A 20165-nucleotide genomic window follows, 5' to 3' on the forward strand; every position below is an offset into this window, starting at 1 on the left:
ACTTAACAGAAATAATGTACAGTATAGAATATAAAGTCATGGTGCAGTGAAAAAATAAATAATGTTGTGTCTGACTCCCATGAGCTTGGAGGACTGCATCCATACATCTCTGCAATGATGACTCAAATCACTGATTAATAAAGTCATCTGGAATGGCAAAGAAAGCGTTCTTGCAGGACTCCCAGAGTTCATGAAGATTCTTTGGATTTACCTTCCATGCCTCCTTCATCTTACCCCAGATATGCTCAATAATGTTAAGCTCTGGTGACTGGGCTGGCCAATCCTGGAGCACCTTGACCTGCTTCGCTTTCTGCAACTTTATTGTGAAGGTTGAAGTATGAGAAGGAGCTATTTATTTATTTACTTATTTACCAATTACCAAAGTCACAAAAACACACTCAAATATAGTTGAATTATCTTTGTTCTAGGATTTAAGAAATTATAAAGCTTTGTTTATATCCATACGTTTTGTACTCTAATGTAAATGCAGAAATTATAATAAGCGAGCCTTCGTGCATTACATGAATTCATACTAAATTGTAGCTTGGGTCTCCATAATTAATTTTTCACTCTGAATATTTGTTGTTTTGCCAATGTCATGCATTATGCACTAAAAATATGGAATATTTCAGTTTGTGATTTGCTCATTTTAATTATTCTCTATTCCATTTCAAAACTATTTATTTTTTAATGCACAAAAAAAATTATCTTATAATCTATATATATATATATATATATATATATATATATATATATATATATATATATATATATATATATATATATATATATATATATATAGATTATAAGATAATTTTTTTTGTGCATTAATATATATTAATACATATATATATAGTTGAAAGCAGTAGTTTACATACAATGTATTTACATACAATGTATAAAAAGGCACATAACCATTTTTTAAAAAGTCAGATGTTAATGTGACTAATTTTTTTCTCTTTGAGGTAAGTTCAGATTTTCAAATGTTTTTCTGTTCTGCTTAATAGCAGAATAATGCGAGAGAGTTTTTGAGAAATTGTTATAACTTTTCTTGAAAGTCAAGTTTACACACAATAAGATTATTCTGCCTCTGAAAAAGCTCAGATGATGATGTCAAGGTTTTGGAAGTTTCTGATTGGCTAATTGACAACATTTAAGTTAATTGGAGGCACAACTGTAGAATAGTATTTAAGGAAAACCTCAAACACACTGCTTCCTTGTGTGACAACATGGGAAAATCAACAAGCCAGAATCAACAAACAAGCCAGATTACAACTTGCTGAATTACACTGGGAAAAAGAATAATTTTTGGAGACATGTCCTGTGATCTGATGGAACTAAGATTGAACTGTTTGGCCATAATGACCAGTGTTACATTAATTGGAGGACAAAGGGGAAAGCTTACAAGCCTAAGGAACACCATCCCAACTGTGAAGTATGGGGGCGGCAGCATCATGTTGTGGGGCTGTTTTGCTGCAGGAGGGACTGGTCCACTTCACAGCATACAGTAGATGGCATCATGAAGAAAGAACATTATGTAGAAATACTGAAGCAACATCTCAAGACATCAGCCAGGAAATTAAAACTTGGCCACAAATGGGTCTTCCAAACAGACCATGACCCTAAGCATGCTGCCAAATTAGTAAAAATGTGCTTTAAGGACAACAGAGTGAATGTTTTGGAGTGGCCATCACAAAGCCCTGATCTCAATCCTATAGAAAATTTGTGGGCAGAGTTGAAAAAGCTTGTGCGAGCAAGACAGCCTACAAATCTGACTCAGTTACATCAATTCTGTCTGGAGGAATGGGCCAAAATTCCAGCAAACTATTGTGAGAAGCTTGTGGAAGGATACCTAAAACATCTGACCAAAGTTACACAGTTTAAAAGCAAAGCTACAAAAATACCACAAAAATGCATGTAAACTTTTGACTGTCTAGAAATTAATAAAAAATTCTCAAAAGAATCTCTCTTTATTCTGGCATTTAGCAAATGTCAATCATTTAGGTAATCCTAACGGACCTAAAATAGTAAACATTTAGTATGATTTACCATCAGACATTTTAAAAAAATGGTTATGTTCCTTTTTTTAGAGTGTATGTAAACTTCTGGTTTTAACTGTATGTATATCATATGTTTAACATGATTATGTGAATAAGAATGCATTTAAAGTAAATCACTTCAACAGCACAGCTGCTTTGAAAATAGAAAGTTTATTTCAACCAGGAAAAATCAACGTTATGATGTTCCAGGATCAACAATAGATGTTAATTCAGGATTGCATCATACTTGTGAATGTTTACAATCTCAGTCGTACTATTAAGTGCAATTTATCATTCCCCAATGACAGCTGAGTTTAGGGGTGTGGTTTGCTGCCACGCCTCCTTTTAAAAATCATAAAAATCCTATGAATTAGCCACTAAACTGACAAAACATAACATTGTTACGTTTCCTTGTGAGATTGGGCTGTGAAAAATAGTCATTTCTTTAGGTTTAAGTTTGAAAACATGCATATAGTAGTATGTAATCTATTATATTAGAAGATGATGTTCCAAAAGATCATCTGCAGATCAGTCGAAGGTGTTGCAGAAGTCCTTCTGGCAGCACTTGATGTTGATGTAAGAGTTGCGCTTCTGCATCTCACAGTCCGACATGGCCATGCACTTCTGGAAGTGACCATCTGTTTCAAAGCAAATCAGAAACAAGCATTTAATTGTGTTTCAGATTAACTTTAAGTCACTTGCATTGCCTGAAGCATTCATTTTTGGGTGACTTGTTTGAATGATGAACACTCACACGGGCTTCTGCTGAATTTGGCAGCAGCACAGGCGCTTTTCTCCGGCGGGCATGTTTCAGAAGTGACCTCACAGGCACCTCCGGCTTTCTTGGGGACACAGCGAATGCAGTCCAGAGCCGTGCCTTAAACACACACACACACACACACAGTATTTCAATTCACACTCGCTCTTCTTGCTTACAGTGGAAATTATAATTATTCGCCCTCTTGTGAATTACTTTTCCAAATTTTTCCCAAATGATGTTTAACAGATTCAGGAATTTTTCACAGTATTTCCTATAATATTTTTCTTCTAGAGAAAATCGTTTTAAGGTCAATATTATTTTCAATTGTCTACTGAACAAGCATTGTTATACAATGACTTGCCTAATTAACCCAGTTAAGCCTTTAAATGTCACTTTAAGCTGAATATTAGTATCTAAAAAAAATATCTAGTCAAAAAGGATTTACTGTCATCATGGCAAAGACAAAACAAAGCAGTTATTAGAAACGAGTTAATAAAACTGTTATGTTTAGAAATGTGTTGAAAGACATCTCTCCGTTAAACAGAAATTGGGGAGGATATAAATATACAGAGGGGCAAATAATTCTGACTAAATATGCACATTCATCAAACACACGTGCGCATAAAAACCTTTTGTTTCTGGCGTTTGGTTTTTGCAGTGCTCCTGTGCACATTCTCTGAAAATTAATCTCCAAAAAATGCATAAGACCTGTCTCTTTGCTAATCTAATATGTAAAAATTCAGCTTAATATAAATGCATATTTATTTACTCATATTTCAGCACATAAAGCAACGTTTCAGTGCACCACGTTAGAAACACGTAACTTTACTTTTATTTATTTTTATTTATTTATTAATTGTTTTGTTGTTCGTTTGTTTGCTTTTAGTTTTTATTATATATTAAGAGTGTCACAATTTCGATTTGTAATCGAAATCGATCGAAATTTATGCTTAACTTCAATTATCGGATCAAAAAATAGAATCGTCGATGCTGCCACGCCCCCAAGTCACGTTAGCTTGGCTTGCCAAGCGGGAAAAAAACATGCTTGTTGAAGTGCTTGTTGAACTGCAGACGCAGGAGACCCGTCGACAGAGCTTAAATCCTCTCCTCTTTCAATGAAGTCGCCGGTGTGGAAGTATTTTGGATTTCCAGTTAGTTATGTCGACAACGTTCGTGTTGTCGACAAAAAAAAACACAGTTTGCAAGCTCTTCTATGTGCGTATTACGGTTGGGATGATAGACGATGGGAGTGTCGCGATCCTCCGCCCCGCACCTGTTGCAAATACGCTCGCGCAAAATACACACTCAGGCCCTGTTTACACTAATATATCAAATGGCATTTTAGAACGACAACAATCGACATCCACACTGGCGTGTAGCATTTCTGAGCAGCCCTCCTTCCTCACTACCGCTGAAAACGCACATCACGTGACCACACACACCCATTCACACACAGACACAGACGCACACACATTGTCATGTGCTCGAGACAGCGGGTCAAGGCAGTCAGCGGGTCAGTAGACTGCTTCCATCTTTTACTTTCACACAAGTACTTAGTCATTTTAGCGAACACCTCAGATACTGTTGGCTGGTTCCTGTTGGTTGTGCGTCTTTTTTACCGACGCCATTATAACGACACAGATCACTGCCTATTCACAAGTCCCGCAGAAAAAAGTGATTGACAGGTGGTAATTATGTGTGTAACTTACCTTTATTCATTTACTGTATGATTTGTTTATGGGTAAAACAAAGACCATACAGGTCAGGTAGTTTAAACGGTAGGCTAAAAATAATTAATTCGTTATTAATTAATTAATTAATTATTCATAATCGAAAATCGAATCGAATCGTGACTTTAGAATCGAAAATGTAATCGAATCGAGGATTTGGAGGATCGTGACACCCCTATTATATATATATATATATATATATATATATATATATATATATATATATATATATATATATATCCTCAATGTTGTATAATTTGTAAATGCAACAAGGTTATTGTTGTGAAAAATTGTAAAATGTTGTATTTCAATGTGTACAAACTGAAAACAAAAAATAAAAATATTATGGAAAAAAAGAAACATAACAAGAACAAATATTTTTACAGGGTGGCATGGTGGCTCAGTGGTTAGCACTGTCGCCTCACAGCAAGAAGGTCGCTGATTCCAGTCTCGGCTGGTTCAGTTGGCATTTCTGTGTGGAGTTTGCATGTTCTCCCCATGTGTGTGTGGGTTTCCGAGTGCTCTAGTTTCCCCCACAGTCCAAAGACATGCACTATAAGTGAATTGAATAGTGTATGAGTGTGTATGGATGTTTCCCAGTACTGGGTTGCAGCTGAAAGGGTATCCGCTGTGTAAAACATATGCTGGATAAGTTGGCAGTTCATTCCACTGTGGCAATCCCTGATGAATAAAGAGACTAAGCTGAAGGAAATAGAATGCATATATTTTGACATCTCTTGCATGAATATTCTGTTGTATTTTGGACAGTTTGTTTCTATATCTCAACAAGAAACAAACATTCAGTGCTGCAGTTTTCTAATTTCGGCATTATTTTATTTGGCATATAAAAAAGGCAGAACATAATTGCATGGGGAAAAATATATAAAATATCCACAAAAATTAATCTTAAAAGTTTATTTCAGATGTATATATAAACTATATGTTAACTAACAGTTTCTGTATTTTGTGATTCACAAGTCCTTTTTCATTTTTTTACGGTTATGAATAGTATAATGGGATGTTGATCTCTTCTTTGCCGACTTTTAAAGTTTTAAATCAACTATTTTATGAAATAATATAATGTATAAGAAATATATTCATTAATTCATTTTCTTTTCGGCTTAGTCCTTTTACTAATCTGGGGTCGCCACAGCGGAATGAACCGCCAACTTATCCAGCAAGTTTTTACGCAACGGATGCTGTTCCAGCCGCAACCCATCTTTTGGAATAAGAAATAATATATAGAGTAATAAGTCTGTAAAATAACATAAAATCTGCTGGCAGTTTACTACAAGGTTTTTGTAGCATAATGTTCAACACCAACCCAGACAATATACCACTTTAAACTATTACAAATATTTATAAAAGTCACTTTTTTCCACCTTTTCAGAGTTTAAAGTTGTTGGAAGACGCAATTCAATAATATTCAAAAGCATAAATAAATACAAACATGAAGCACAAAATACAGAAAACTGCTAATTTATGGATTTTTTATATCAGATATACAGTCTTGTTCATAATTTTACTTTCTAATCTTTTTTTTTTAGTAGCATTTTTCAAAATCTTAAAACATTGTCTAATTAAAGAGTTTTGAAATCTTGACATTTTTTTTAAGCTCAATATTCTATTATTTGGATGATGTGAGCTCATTATTGCAGATACATTTTATTGGCTAACTTGCTAATATATTCTATCGCATCTCAACATTTTAATGCACATGTATAAATCATCAATAAACCTTTTGTTTTGGCAGCTTCGACAGTTTTTTGCTATTCTATAGTGAGCATTTTCCAAAATCTAATCCCTAGAAATGCTAAATCTAGACAAATTCAACTTGCAATAGTTTAGTACGACTGAAGTTGTTATTATGTATATTTCAGCGCACGGAACATAGTTTAAATGCATCATACTGTAGGTCTGTTTTATGACAGGACAGCCCTAAGAAGACTCACCGCCGGTCACAGCCAGCATAAGAACAACAGCCAATATCAGAAACTTCATCATTCTGGAAACAAACTGAAAAAAAAATAACGTTAGAATGGTGACAATAAACTCATTTTAAGATTATATTGGTCTAATAAGTTCTACAGCAACACAAAACCAAACCAAAGCATTATAAACACCACAACAAGCCACTAGTCTCATCTCAGCTGTCATAATACTTCCCAAAGTAGATCAATAAAGTTTTATCTTTCGTTTTATATCTATGCAATTTGAATGTTTTATTATGTGCTGTAAAAGTAATTCTTGTGAATAAAATGAACTCACCTTTATATGCGAGTGGATTGAATAAATCTGCTGCTCTTTCGGTCTGTGTCTTTATGAAGCCTCACCTTTGTCCTACAGTTTCTTATCATCTTGCTCTTGCTCTCTTTCTCCCTCTCTCTCTCACTCTCTGTAAACAGAACAAACCTGGTCAAACGCCCCGCTGAATTGATGGTCTTGACACAGGAAAATAAAGCAGTATTTCAAAACTTTGTGTGTGTGTGTGTGTGTCTTCTGTTTGCAGTGTGTTGTGTTGCAGCGATTGTACGTAGAAATGTTTGCAATTTCCTTCCTGTTGATTCTCTTGTAAGGTCAAGAAAAAGTCAGACAGACAGACAGACAGACAGACAGACAGACAGACAGACAGACTGATAGATAGATAGATAGATAGATAGATAGATAGATAGATAGATAGATAGATAGATAGATAGATAGATAGATAGATAGATAGATAGATAGATAGATAGATAGATAGATAGACAGACGAACGAACGAACGGACGGACAGACATACATATGTCTGTCCATCCGTCCGTGCGTCTATCTATCTATCTGATAGATAGACGCACGGACGGATGGACAGACATACAGATAGATGGATTGATGGAATGATGGACAGACAGACGGACGGACGGACAGATAGATAGATAGATAGATAGATAGATAGATAGATAGATAGATAGATAGATAGATAGATAGATAGATAGATAGATAGATAGATAGATAGATAGATAGATAGATAGATAGATAGACAGACAGACAGACGGATGAACGGATGGACAGACATACAGATGGATGGATGGATGGATGGAATGATAGACGGATGGATGGATGGATGGATGGATGGATGGATGGATGGATGGATGGATGGATGGATGGAATAATAGACAGATGGATGGATGGATGGATGGATGGATGGATGGATGGATGGATTGACAGACAGATAGATAGATGACCGGATGGACAGACATACAAATAGATGGATGGATGGATAGATAGATAGATAGATAGATAGATAGATAGATAGATAGATAGATAGATAGATAGATAGATAGATAGATAGATAGATAGATAGATAGATAGATAGACAGACAGACAGACGGATGAACGGATGGACAGACATACAGATGGATGGATGGATGGATGGAATGATAGACGGATGGATGGATGGATGGATGGATGGATGGATGGATGGATGGATGGATGGATGGATGGATGGATGGATGGAATAATAGACAGATGGATGGATGGATGGATGGATGGATGGATGGATTGACAGACAGATAGATAGATGACCGGATGGACAGACATACAAATAGATGGATGGATGGATAGATAGATAGATAGATAGATAGATAGATAGATAGATAGATAGATAGATAGATAGATAGATAGATAGATAGATAGATAGATAGATAGATAGATAGACAGACAGACAGATAGACAGACGAACGAACGAACGGATGGACAGACATACAGATGGATGGATGGATGGATGGATGGATGGATGGATGGATGGATGGATGGATGGATAGATAGATAGATAGATAGATAGATAGATAGATAGATAGATAGATAGATAGATAGATAGATAGATAGATAGATAGATAGATAGATAGATAGATAGGCGGACGGACAGACGGACAGACATACAGATGGATGGATGGAATGATGGACAGACAGACAGACAAATAGATAGATAGATAGATAGATAGATAGATAGATAGATAGATAGATAGATAGATAGATAGATAGATAGATAGATAGATAGATAGGCGGACGAATGGACGGACGGACAGACATACAGATGGATGGATGGATGGAATGATGGACAGACAGACAGACAAATAGATAGATAGATAGATAGATAGATAGATAGATAGATAGATAGATAGATAGATAGATAGATAGATAGATAGATAGATAGATAGATAGACAGACAGACAGACAGATAGATAGATAGATAGATAGATAGGCGGACGGACAGACGGACAGACATACAGATGGATGGATGGAATGATGGACAGACAGACAGACAAATAGATAGATAGATAGATAGATAGATAGATAGATAGATAGATAGATAGATAGATAGATAGATAGATAGATAGGCGGACGAATGGACGGACGGACAGACATACAGATGGATGGATGGATGGAATGATGGACAGACAGACAGACAAATAGATAGATAGATAGATAGATAGATAGATAGATAGATAGATAGATAGATAGATAGATAGATAGATAGATAGATAGATAGACAGACAGACAGACAGACAGACAGACAGACAGATAGACAGACAGACGAACGAACGGATGGACAGACATACAGATGGATGGATGGATGGATGGATGGATAGACAAACGGATAGATAGATGAACGGATGGACAGACATACAAATAGATGGATGGATGGATAGATAGATAGATAGATAGATAGATAGATAGACAGACAGACAGACAGACAGACAGACAGACAGACAGATAGACAGACAGACGAACGAACGGATGGACAGACATACAGATGGATGGATGGATGGATAGACAAACGGATAGATAGATGAACGGATGGACAGACATACAAATAGATGGATGGATGGATAGATAGATAGATAGATAGATAGATAGATAGATAGATAGATAGATAGATAGATAGATAGATAGATAGATAGATAGATAGATAGGCGGACGGACGGACGGACGGACGGACATACAGATGGATGGATGGATGGAATGATGGACAGACAGACAGACAAATAGATAGATAGATAGATAGATAGATAGATAGATAGATAGATAGATAGACAGACAGACAGACGGACGGACGGACGGACGGACGGATGGATGGATAGATAGATAGACTGACAGATAGATAGATGGATGGATGGATAAAATGGTGGATGGATATATGTGTGTGTTGTGTCGGTGTTTGTTGTGTTTTGACTGTGTGCCAGCAGCCGCAGCATAAGTGGTTCACACACACCCAAACACTGACTGTAAATCAGAGCTTTAGCACAATAGAGTGAGTGCAGGGCCTTTGTGCATCTCGCCCTCCTGAACTCCGATATCAGCAGAGCCCAGTCTAAGAGAATCTGTCCATCATGCAGAAATTGCTAAGCTCTCTATTGTGGCGCTTTTGTGGGCAAAACCTCGCGATAGCTCCTCATAGCCTAAAGGCCACATATATCAGACAGGCCAGATTTTTCCCTCCGGTTGCTTTCTGTCATTCCAGTGGATAGTTGCAGGATCAAGGCAGGGAACATGTCGCAGTATTCAGGGAAGGTGAGTACCGGAGTCATGTTTGGGGTACAAAGTTTGGAATACAGTTTGATCGACTATAACCTGCTGATCCACTTAAACAACAATTACATTTACATTGTTTTGATATAGCAAACACTTTCATCCAAAGCAACAACAAATGATGATAAAAATACATATACACAGTGCATTTATATGCATTCTTATATATAGACATATGTAACTTACATGTACTGTACATTAGCAATATATACACCATGATAAAAACTAAAATATTTATGTACACCTGTAAACATGCATCATCTAGAAAAAATATATATTATTTGCAGTACAACTGTTGCATGTAATCTAGCACACCTGTATTTTATTTTATTGTGCACCTGTATTTTTATTATTCATTCATTTTCTTGTCGGCTTAGTCCCTTTATTAATCCGGGCACGCCACAGCGGAATGAACCGCCAACTTATCCAGCAAGTTTTTATGCAGCGGATGCCCTTCCAGTCGCAACCCATCCCTGGGAAACATCCACCCACACACACACACAGACACACACACACACACTATGGATAATTTAGCCTACCCAATTCACCTGTACCACATGTCTTCGGACTGGGGGAAACCAGACAACCTGGAGGAAACCCACGCGCAAAACCCACCCATGGAAACTCTTAAGAGAACCGCCAACTGACCCGAGGTTCGAACCAGCGACCCAGCAACCTTCTTGCTGTGAGGCGACAGCACTACCTACTGTGCCACTGCGTCACCCTATTTTTATTCTAGGCTGAATATACTGCCATTGAACCAAATTCTCATACACAAAATTGCTCTAAAAATAATGTCTAAATTTACTTTAAATGACAAAAGGAAAGGGTTTTATTTCTAACAGTATGTATAGAAAAATAAATTTAAATATGTTCTTCCTAACATTAACTCTGCTGTACTGAAAAATAAATGCCAAGTATAATAATTTAGCTAGAAAATGATGACATACAATATCATATGATGGCAAGGGCATCCACTGTGTGAACATATGCTGGAATAGTTGGCTTTTCATTCCGCTGTGGCGACCCCTGAAAAAATAAGGGACTAAGCCAAAGGAAAATTAATGAAGTAAGATATATATATATATATATATATATATATATATATATATATATATATATATATATATATATATATATATATATATATTAGGGATGCCACGGTTCTCATTATACTATTGAACCGTTCGGTACGACATCCACGGTTCAATACGCGCTTGTGAATTGCCGTTTTCTTGGTTTTGCGTTTAAACAATTTAGGTGCATTTTATATCTCCCCGAATTGACTGTTTGTGCCTGTAAGTCTATGAGCTGAGTTGAGGAAACTCCAATCACTATGCTCTAAAGTTAGGGGGCGCTTGACTATCATCCCACACTTTATAATGGCGAGCGGCGGTGGAGTGAGGCTGAGGCAACAGTACATGGAAGCGCCGGCGTCTTTCAAATCTGCGATATGAGGACATTTCGGTTTTGCCGGTGAGCATAATGCCAATATAAGAAAAAACGTTGAACAAAAAATAACTGTGTGCAAGCATTGTTTTACACGTATAACCATGACTGCACATCTGCAGCGCCATCACCCAGCAATATCACTGCCTAAAGGCAGAATAGCAGAGAAGGTAATAAAGTCCTCCAAATAGCAACAATTCCTCGCTGAATCTTTCAAGCAAACATACCCAACTGGTTCCGAGAGACACATAAAACAAAGACAGTGCGGCTGTTTATTGCTAAAGATTTGCCTTTATATTTTTCATCTTATAAAAGCACTCAATCTGCGTTACAGACTAAAGTCTTGCATTTTTTTCAGCACCGAGATAATTAAGATGGTTTATTTATGCTTACTTAAGTACAAATATGTTTATTTAAAATGGCCAATTTATCTTTATTAACTTCACTTGTGTTTTATTTTCAAAGTGTAGGATTTTATGTGTTCCCCAGTTTGTACATGGGCTACCCACAGCAATGGGATTTCGGGGTTATTTTTTTTTACAATACACTAGTGTACTTTTCTTGGCTTTTCATTAAAACAAAATGAGTATTGCAAAAAATCGTTTTTATTTTGTTCTCCTTAACCCCTCTTACTGTTCCTATTGCCTAATGAAAAAAATGTGTCAAGCCATGAGAACCAAACCAAAAACCGTGTTAAAAAACCGAGGTATGTATTGAACCTAACTGGCTAACTGTATTGTTGCATCCCTAATATATATATATATATATATATATATATATATATATATATATATATATATATATATATATATATATATATATTCCATGGATGCACTTATAACTAATAGGGATTTTTTGGCCGATATCGAAAACCGATAATTCTTCAGACTTGGAAGCCGATAGCCGATATGTAAAGACCGATAATTATAAATATTTCAAAATGATATATTTTTCATACAACTATTTTGATGAACTGAATAGTCTATACTCACAGCAAAAAAAGCTATCATTTCAAAATTGCAAGGTGATTATATAGACCTATACTCACGATTTCACATAATTCAGCATGGCAAAAATATTTTTTTTCCTTTTCTTTATAGCAAATTAACATGCGACTTGACTGTTGCATAAAAATAAAAGGTTAAATAATGAAATGGGATTTAATCAACAAGCAAGTTAAATATAATTTAAATAAGATGAAAATGAAAGAGCTAAAGACTTAAACCAGCCCAAATGTTCTTGAATAAAATGTGCTACAGTGATGTACCCATGTACAAATATGTCATGTCCGAAAAAAGCCTTTTTAGAGGTGTTTTGATAGTTCAGAGTCACTGTACAAGTGAAAAGCTGAATACAGATAGTATTACTTTCGAAAATGCAACAGAGATTCATCCTATTTGGCGTTTTAGATTCTTTTGAGCACAAGTAACTGCTGCTTCAGACAATGCTTCTGTGTTCGTTCTTGCTGTCAATTGTGGGAAAAATAATCGATGAAAAGTTTATGATAAACCGCTGTGAGGCCGGAATTTTGCCCTCGGAGTCAGATTTTGATACAAACCTGAGCGTTGAGCACACAGATGACTTTATGAGAAGCACAGAGCATAATATAAAGACACTGTGGCGGCGAGTTGAGGGCGCACCTTTCCCCCGTGCTGTCAGATCAGTGTGTGTGTGTGTGTGTGTGTGTGTGTGTGTGTGTGCGCGTGTGCAGTGACAGCTCTCACGTACGCTCGTTATAATCTATGAATATTCTGATCGAACTATACAATCTTGCATCAACAACACATGGCAAGCAACGCGTTAATAACAAATAATCATATTAGATTACAAACAACCCAACTAGTTGTTTAGCACGTGTGCACTACTGCTCTTATGTTTACACGTGTAATTTTTTTTTCTGAGGTGATTTAAAGCAAAATACACAATGGCACTCAATCAAACATATCTACAATGATAAGGAACATGGTTACTTGCTGAGTTATTAACGTTCAGCAATACCACATGAAGAAAAGATGGACTTAATCCTTTCACAGTGTGAGGAGAGCTCCATTAGAGTGCACTGGACAAGTCTGAACATATTCCGCCCACGCGTGCACGAGGCAGGCAGGTCTGTTCAATTACTTATAATTTATCGGCTTAAAGATATCGGACTAATATAGACATCAGATCGATAACGATAATCTTAAAAATAGCATTTATCGGCCGATAACGTTATGTTCTTCGATATGTTGTCCATCCCTAATATATATATATATATATATATATATATATATATATATATATATATATATATATATATATATATATATWTTTATTTATTTATTTACATTTCTGTTAATTATTTTCAACTTTGAAACTTTGAAGTTTTTGTAATCAATGACAAAAAATATTAAATTATTATAATAAGCTGCCTTTGGCATATTTAATAAAATGCATAACCAGCTTCTTAAAAACATAAATAATATTTATAAAATGTAAAAGAAAGTGTTTTCTCCTTGAATGATTGCATTACATGATTAAATGCCTTAGCCTTCTTTAAAAAAAAAAATATTGTTTGTTCAACCCTTTATACATAAAGTGTCCACACTTTTTTTAACAGTTTAATAAGTAGGCCTACATCATCCGGGTATTTAAAGTGCACCAATTCTATGTAGAATTTTTACATTGTTCAGTTTAAATACTGTTTATAAAACAAAATAGCATAGAATAATGCAAAAGTGTGTGCCTAAAAATATCCAATAAAGGGTTAATATAAGAATTATCAAAGTTCGAGTAGTATAATTACCCAATCAAGTTTTTTCACCTACATTTGCTGCATATGCTCCGTGTTTGATGCCAGGTATAAAACCTGACAAGCTGAAAGTGTTCACAGTGTGATGCTGATTAATGACTGTCACACTGTGAACTCAAGTAGCTTCACTTTACACCACTAATGATTGTAGATGGATCTAAATCATCGACCAATGAAGAGTATTTCCTTAAAGAGAATTCATGCAGCTGTTTTCTTGAAAATGGGTTCATTTTACAGCTCCCCCAGTGTTAAAACGGTTTAGTTTGACCATTTTTGAGTTCATTCAGCTGATCTCCGGATCTGGCCGGAGCCCTTTTAACATAGCGTAGCATAGATAATTGAATCGGATTAGACCATTAGTATCTCGCTTAAAAATAGCCATAGAGTTTTAATATTTTTCTAGTTAAAGCTTGACTCTTCTGTAGTTACATTGTGTACTAAAACTGACAAAAAATAGAAAAGGAGCTGTTTTCTTGGGCAATATGACTAAGAACTATACTTTCATTCAAGCGTAATAATCTAGGAACAAGGAATTTAGCTGCAGCAATGCAATGATATTACACAGCACCTGAAAATAGTACCTAGCACAAGTCCTACACTTGCACCACCAGTTTGAAATCGTCGTAATATTAACTTAATATCAAAGTTCCTTGATTATTACGCCAGAATGAGAGTATACTTCTAAGCTATATCAGCCTAGAAAATAGTAACTTTAAATTTTCTGTCAGTCTTACGCCCATTCACACGGGGCTTCAGCGTCAACGCTTTAATGAAGGCGTGACTGAAGTTGGGGCTGAAGCGTTCATCATAGCAGCGTCAGCCAATGAAATTCAGTCAGCAATAGGCCACTGTCTAGCTGGTGTATTTGCATACAGCGATCTGATTGGCTGATGCTTCCGTCGGCGCTTGAAAGGTTGAGCTAGTCCCAACGTTAATACACAATGTAACTACAGAAGAGTCAAGATGTAGACAAGAAAATATTTCATTATATATATATATATATATATATATATATATATATATATATATATATATATATATATATATATATACTTTTCTATTTCGTTACAAAATCATGGCTAATGCAGTTTTTATAAAAAAAAAAAGTTCAGAAAAATTTGTTTTAAAAAATAATCTGGATTGGTTGGATGTTAAAAAGGGCCATGAAACCCCCTTGTTTCAGCAGGGTGTTTTCACACCTCTACTTTGGAAAAGGTCAGGAAAGTGGGTGTGTCCAGCTCTGTTTAGGGGGGAGTGTCGGAGGAGTAAAAGAGGGAGGGTCTGTACAAAAATTTGCATAAAAATGGGAGTGTCGATTGGGTTCACACTGATTTTTCACACACACACACACAGGGAGAAAGACTGACTGTGTTTACATGCACATCAGTAATCGAATTATTTGACAAATTATCAAATGGTGGACTATAACTGCAATTTGGCACTTTTAGTAAAAAACCCTTCGCATTTCTCGGTAACTTAGATGCACTTGGCAGGTAGCGTCAGAAAACCGTGTGTGTTATTCCGGTCCCAAAATGTTGCGAAAATTCTACACAACAGTAAGTTTGATTGTGGTGCTAACATGTTTACACTCTGTGTAATAGTTAGTTCGATACGAACTAACTTTGCCATCTGAATAAACAAAGAGCACTGGTCGCTCACTTACCAAATCTGCAGAGACAGGACAATCAACAGCAACTAGAGCCGTGTCTTTATTAAGAGGAGACGAGCAGCAAATCCGGATCTCACCACTTGCAGATGAGAAAAGCTCTCGGGTAAACAATGTTCCTTAGACACGTATTTGTGTTGCGTGTCGTGTGCACTGTAATCCACATGTGAGTCCAGCTGTGCTCTCATAGAGAGAAAATGAAAACAAAACCTTCACTGCAGCAAATTATAAAAGCAACACTGCACGCTTGTTTTGGCAACACAATGTGGCGCCTCTCTGCCGTCTGAACACTGTAACATTAATGAATATTGATGAAGTTGCACAATAGAGCGCGCTGATTGGTTTGAACCAAGTCTTGCCTATGCATTAATGCAGCACACTCAGAGACGTAATAAGGTACTCCCAGCTACAGACGTCCAGTCTACACGCTGGAATACAAGCTAAGATCTCATGGCCATGATGCAGCTTCCAAAATTAGTTTCAAACCGGAAGTACAAATTTGCTCGAAATAACGCAAAAACAACCAATTTTCACTCTGTTTTTAACAGTATGAGACACATATACGACTGTCAACAGCTCAAAAAATGTGCTTTGGTGTTTCGTGACCCTTTAACATATATGTTCAATACAGCTGATTGACCTTGATTTGAAGACTTAGGGCTCAACAATAAGGACTCGCCCGAGGCCGGCGTGCGAGACTCTCGGGACAGTAGACAGGATTGTTACTGGCCCGATCTGTGGTGCCTTGTCGCAAAAATTTGCCTTCGACTGTTTGTCAATTGCGTCTTAGAATCGAGAAACAGTTTGTGCTTTTAAGCCTTTAAATACTATCTTCTCTGTGATGTTGTAAACATCATATTGCTTTTCGGTTCCTCTTTTCTGATTTCATGTTGTGAGCATGTCGTTTTTTTTTTGTTTGTTTTTTTGTTACCTGGTAAATACCAGTACAGCGAAGTGACAGCAACATCAAATTATGAGGCTAAAAGAATGTCTTGGAAAAAGACATTTACGTGGATACAGCGCGACGGTTTGCTCATTAGACATTTATAAACATTTTAAAATATTTAAATTCTAGAACACATTTTTGACACAATATTTAAAACATGTGGCTAAGAAATAGCTACTAACTTTTCCTTCTTTTTTTTTTTGTGGGGTCAGTGAAAATATTGGCAGGGCAAGTAAAAATCCAACCCATTGTGGAAACGTAGTCCAGCGGACGTTTCTGGAGACCGCGGAATACGTACCAGTGGGTACGTACGACTGCAGTTTTTGTTTTTGCGAATCCGTGAGAGGCCGCAGTTGTGCGCTTTTTCGCATCTCAAACGCCTCGTTCTCGCGTGAACCCACCAGAGGCCGCTGTCCGACTGACCAGATGATTGACTGCGCGACCAGCCAAACGGCTGACCCGCCCTCCTCCTTCCCTGAACTTGCCTGAGTTTACAAAAGCCGTCCAGAAAAATAAAAGCCCTGTTTTTCTTTTTTCTACCGCGTTTTCGGATTTCACCGCGTTCTCACCCTGTAACGAAACTCGTTCACTTAATTGTTTTTGTCTTACCTGATTACTGGAACCGCTCTTCCCCGGACTCGAAACCGGTCGCCCTGGTCAACTCCTCTCTGCATCTCGAGCCTGCCGACGTACATGGTGAGCTGAGTGGACAAACGGGTTGCAGCGGGAAAGCCCTCCACAAGGAGGTAAGGCAAGCGCGAAAGGGAACAGCGTCACACCGCCCAGCAGCGTTCGCTTGAAAAAAATAAATGCAGCCGTACGTACCTCCCAGGACGTATTCCGCTGTCTCCAGAAACGTCCGCGGGACTACTTTTTCAGAATGAGCTTGGGTTGTAAAAATCTGAACCGCTGGCCCAATCGGGTCAGTAGAAAAAATCTGTAGCGTTGAACTCTGGGACTGTTTTGTAAAGATTTATCTATTATTCAAAATTCGATTGCTTATGAAGGAAAATGATGTTGTTTTTCTATTCTATTCTTCCAGATAGTGTTCTTTGAGGGGAAATGCTTCACCGGTAGGAGGCTGGAGGTGTTTGGAGACTGTGATAACTTCCAGGACCGTGGCTTTATGAACAGGGTGAACTCCATCCGCGTGGAGAGCGGTGCTTGGGTGTGTTTCGACCATCCTGATTTTAAGGGGCAGCAGTACATGCTGGAAAAAGGAGAGTATCCTGATTTCCAGCGCTGGAACGGCCACAATGACCACATGGGCTCCTGTAAACCAATCAAAATGGTGAGCTTCAAGTTTCATATTGCTGTTTTCTGACATATGCTAATTTATGATTAACACAGGGGATCAGAAAAATTTTTTGTTTTCCCTTTGAATCAAGTTCGTTTTTCATACTCCATGCAGTTTTTTTTTCTTGAGAAATGTATTAAAAAGGGCAAACTAGTGCAAGACTTAGAAAAGAATGAGTGATCTGCTGAGATAAGTACAAATAAAGGAGAGCTCAAAACTGACCAGCTGAAAATAGTAACTGTGTTGCTTGGTTAATTGTATTGCTCTCTTCTCATGAGCTCTGCATCTGGGGTGCGTTTCCCAAACAACGTTGTAACTCGCGGCTTAACTATCATAGTATGATGCATCGTTTGGAAAAAGAACGATGTAGTGACGAGTGTTTTCCCAAAACCCCTAGTTTCTCTGTCACAGATCCATCACTTAAACCACATTAGTTATAATGTAAAACGCCCATAATGATGCTCTAAACGGGGTGGAGTAACAACTTCTTTGGAGAAAAACGTATAATTTCTTTGTGCAAATTATACTTTTTTACACGCACACGCATTTAAAATAAAATCCTATATTAGATTTGGTAAAAACATGCACTTACTTTTCATATTAACTGAAATATATGTAAACGGCACAAATAGGGCTTGCTTTACTAATATTATTGAGAAGTTGAACATTATAATATTCCATTCTAAAACAAAATCACGTACAAAGACTAACACATATTCTAATATCATATAAATCATATAAATAAATAATGAGGCTATTTATTAAGAAAAAAAATTATATTTAATATTTATTAAAAATGAAAAAAAAAACATATTTAAATAATTGTATTATTAATATAATATAATATAATATAATAAATATAATATAATATAATATAATAATTATTATTAAGGAGGATATTGTTTTTTTAATTTTTATTTTTTTTGAAAAGTCTACTTTTACAATTTGAGACATGTAAACTACTGCAGAAATGTAACCAGCCGGCCCATGTCATATACATTACAGATATTTAATAAATAACCCACTATAAATTAAAAGAATTAACAGCTTTTTGTTTCACAAGCTTTGGAGACGTAACATAAATTCCGCTTTTAAATAGGTCACCTATAGCTTTCGCCATGAGGCTGTGTTCAAAATGACATCAATGTTTCCAAAGTGCACTGCGAAGGGAGCACAATTGTAAACATGAAGATCGCTAAAACTGAACAGTAAAAATAGTTTGAAAGTAAGTTACACCTAATAGAGATGACCTTAATGCTTTTTTATTTTTAATAATTCCAGCTTTGAATGTTAGAATGTTCTAAATGAATAGGGCATAGGGGGATAAGTGGGAATAGAACATAGCCAGGAACTATGTTTCAAACTAGAGCTCCAGAGCTGTAGTTGCGAGTCCTCAAGTTTGAGACGCAGTTTACGAATGTTTGTTGGAGTGACGGATTTGGGAAATGGCAAATCAACAAACTATGTTTGTAACAACGGAACTTGCGACCTTAGTTGGCTAACGATGATTTTGGGAAATGCAGCCTAAAAGGGTACCTCAAACTAATGCATAAATGATCAAATTGAAATCGTGTGCATGGAATCTTTACATTCAATAAAAGCATCTTTATCGTGGAAAAAGGGTTCCTAAAATATTAAGAACCAAGCATGACATCATGACATCACCATAGAGCTGTTGGAACCTTTATTTAAAATTCAGCTTTCTCAAAATGGGATGTTGTAATAAATATATACAGCAGGTCTAAATAATTCAAATCCCTTTTCTTTTCTTTTACTGAAGTCAAATCTTTATATTTTTACATTACAATACACACAGTAACGTGTTTTAGCACTGACAGCATGATTTAGCACACATAAGCTGCATTATTACTGTCAGGCCAGTGCGAGCCAGGGCTTTTATCGGGCCCTGCCATGCCAATA

At 36.5% G+C, this 20165-nt stretch overlaps 2 protein-coding genes across 3 annotated transcripts in view; one reads left to right on the forward strand and one right to left on the reverse strand.

The window, feature by feature from the left end:
- crygn1 (crystallin, gamma N1) overlaps window positions 1-20165 on the forward strand; it is a 35358-nt gene that overhangs the window by 6358 nt on the left and 8835 nt on the right. The window contains 2 exon segments of one of the 2 annotated variants that reach the window (NM_001007784.1): window positions 10022-10078; window positions 17991-18239. In NM_001007784.1, coding sequence (NP_001007785.1) covers window positions 10058-10078; window positions 17991-18239 — 270 coding nt within the window. In that variant the 5' untranslated portion in view covers window positions 10022-10057. 2 annotated transcript variants of the gene reach the window in all.
- On the reverse strand, window positions 2192-6873 carry ly97.3 (lymphocyte antigen 97, tandem duplicate 3). The gene is made up of 4 exons (XM_009298912.5): window positions 6798-6873; window positions 6482-6545; window positions 2794-2916; window positions 2192-2677 (listed from the first exon to the last, which is right to left on the reverse strand). Exons 2-4 carry the CDS (start codon window positions 6531-6533, stop codon window positions 2568-2570), a joined length of 285 nt encoding a protein of 94 aa, XP_009297187.1. The 5' UTR covers window positions 6534-6545; window positions 6798-6873; the 3' UTR covers window positions 2192-2567.

The sequence above is a fragment of the Danio rerio genome, chromosome 2 (assembly GCF_049306965.1).
Source record: "Danio rerio strain Tuebingen ecotype United States chromosome 2, GRCz12tu, whole genome shotgun sequence".
Taxonomy (NCBI): Eukaryota; Metazoa; Chordata; class Actinopteri; order Cypriniformes; family Danionidae; genus Danio; species Danio rerio.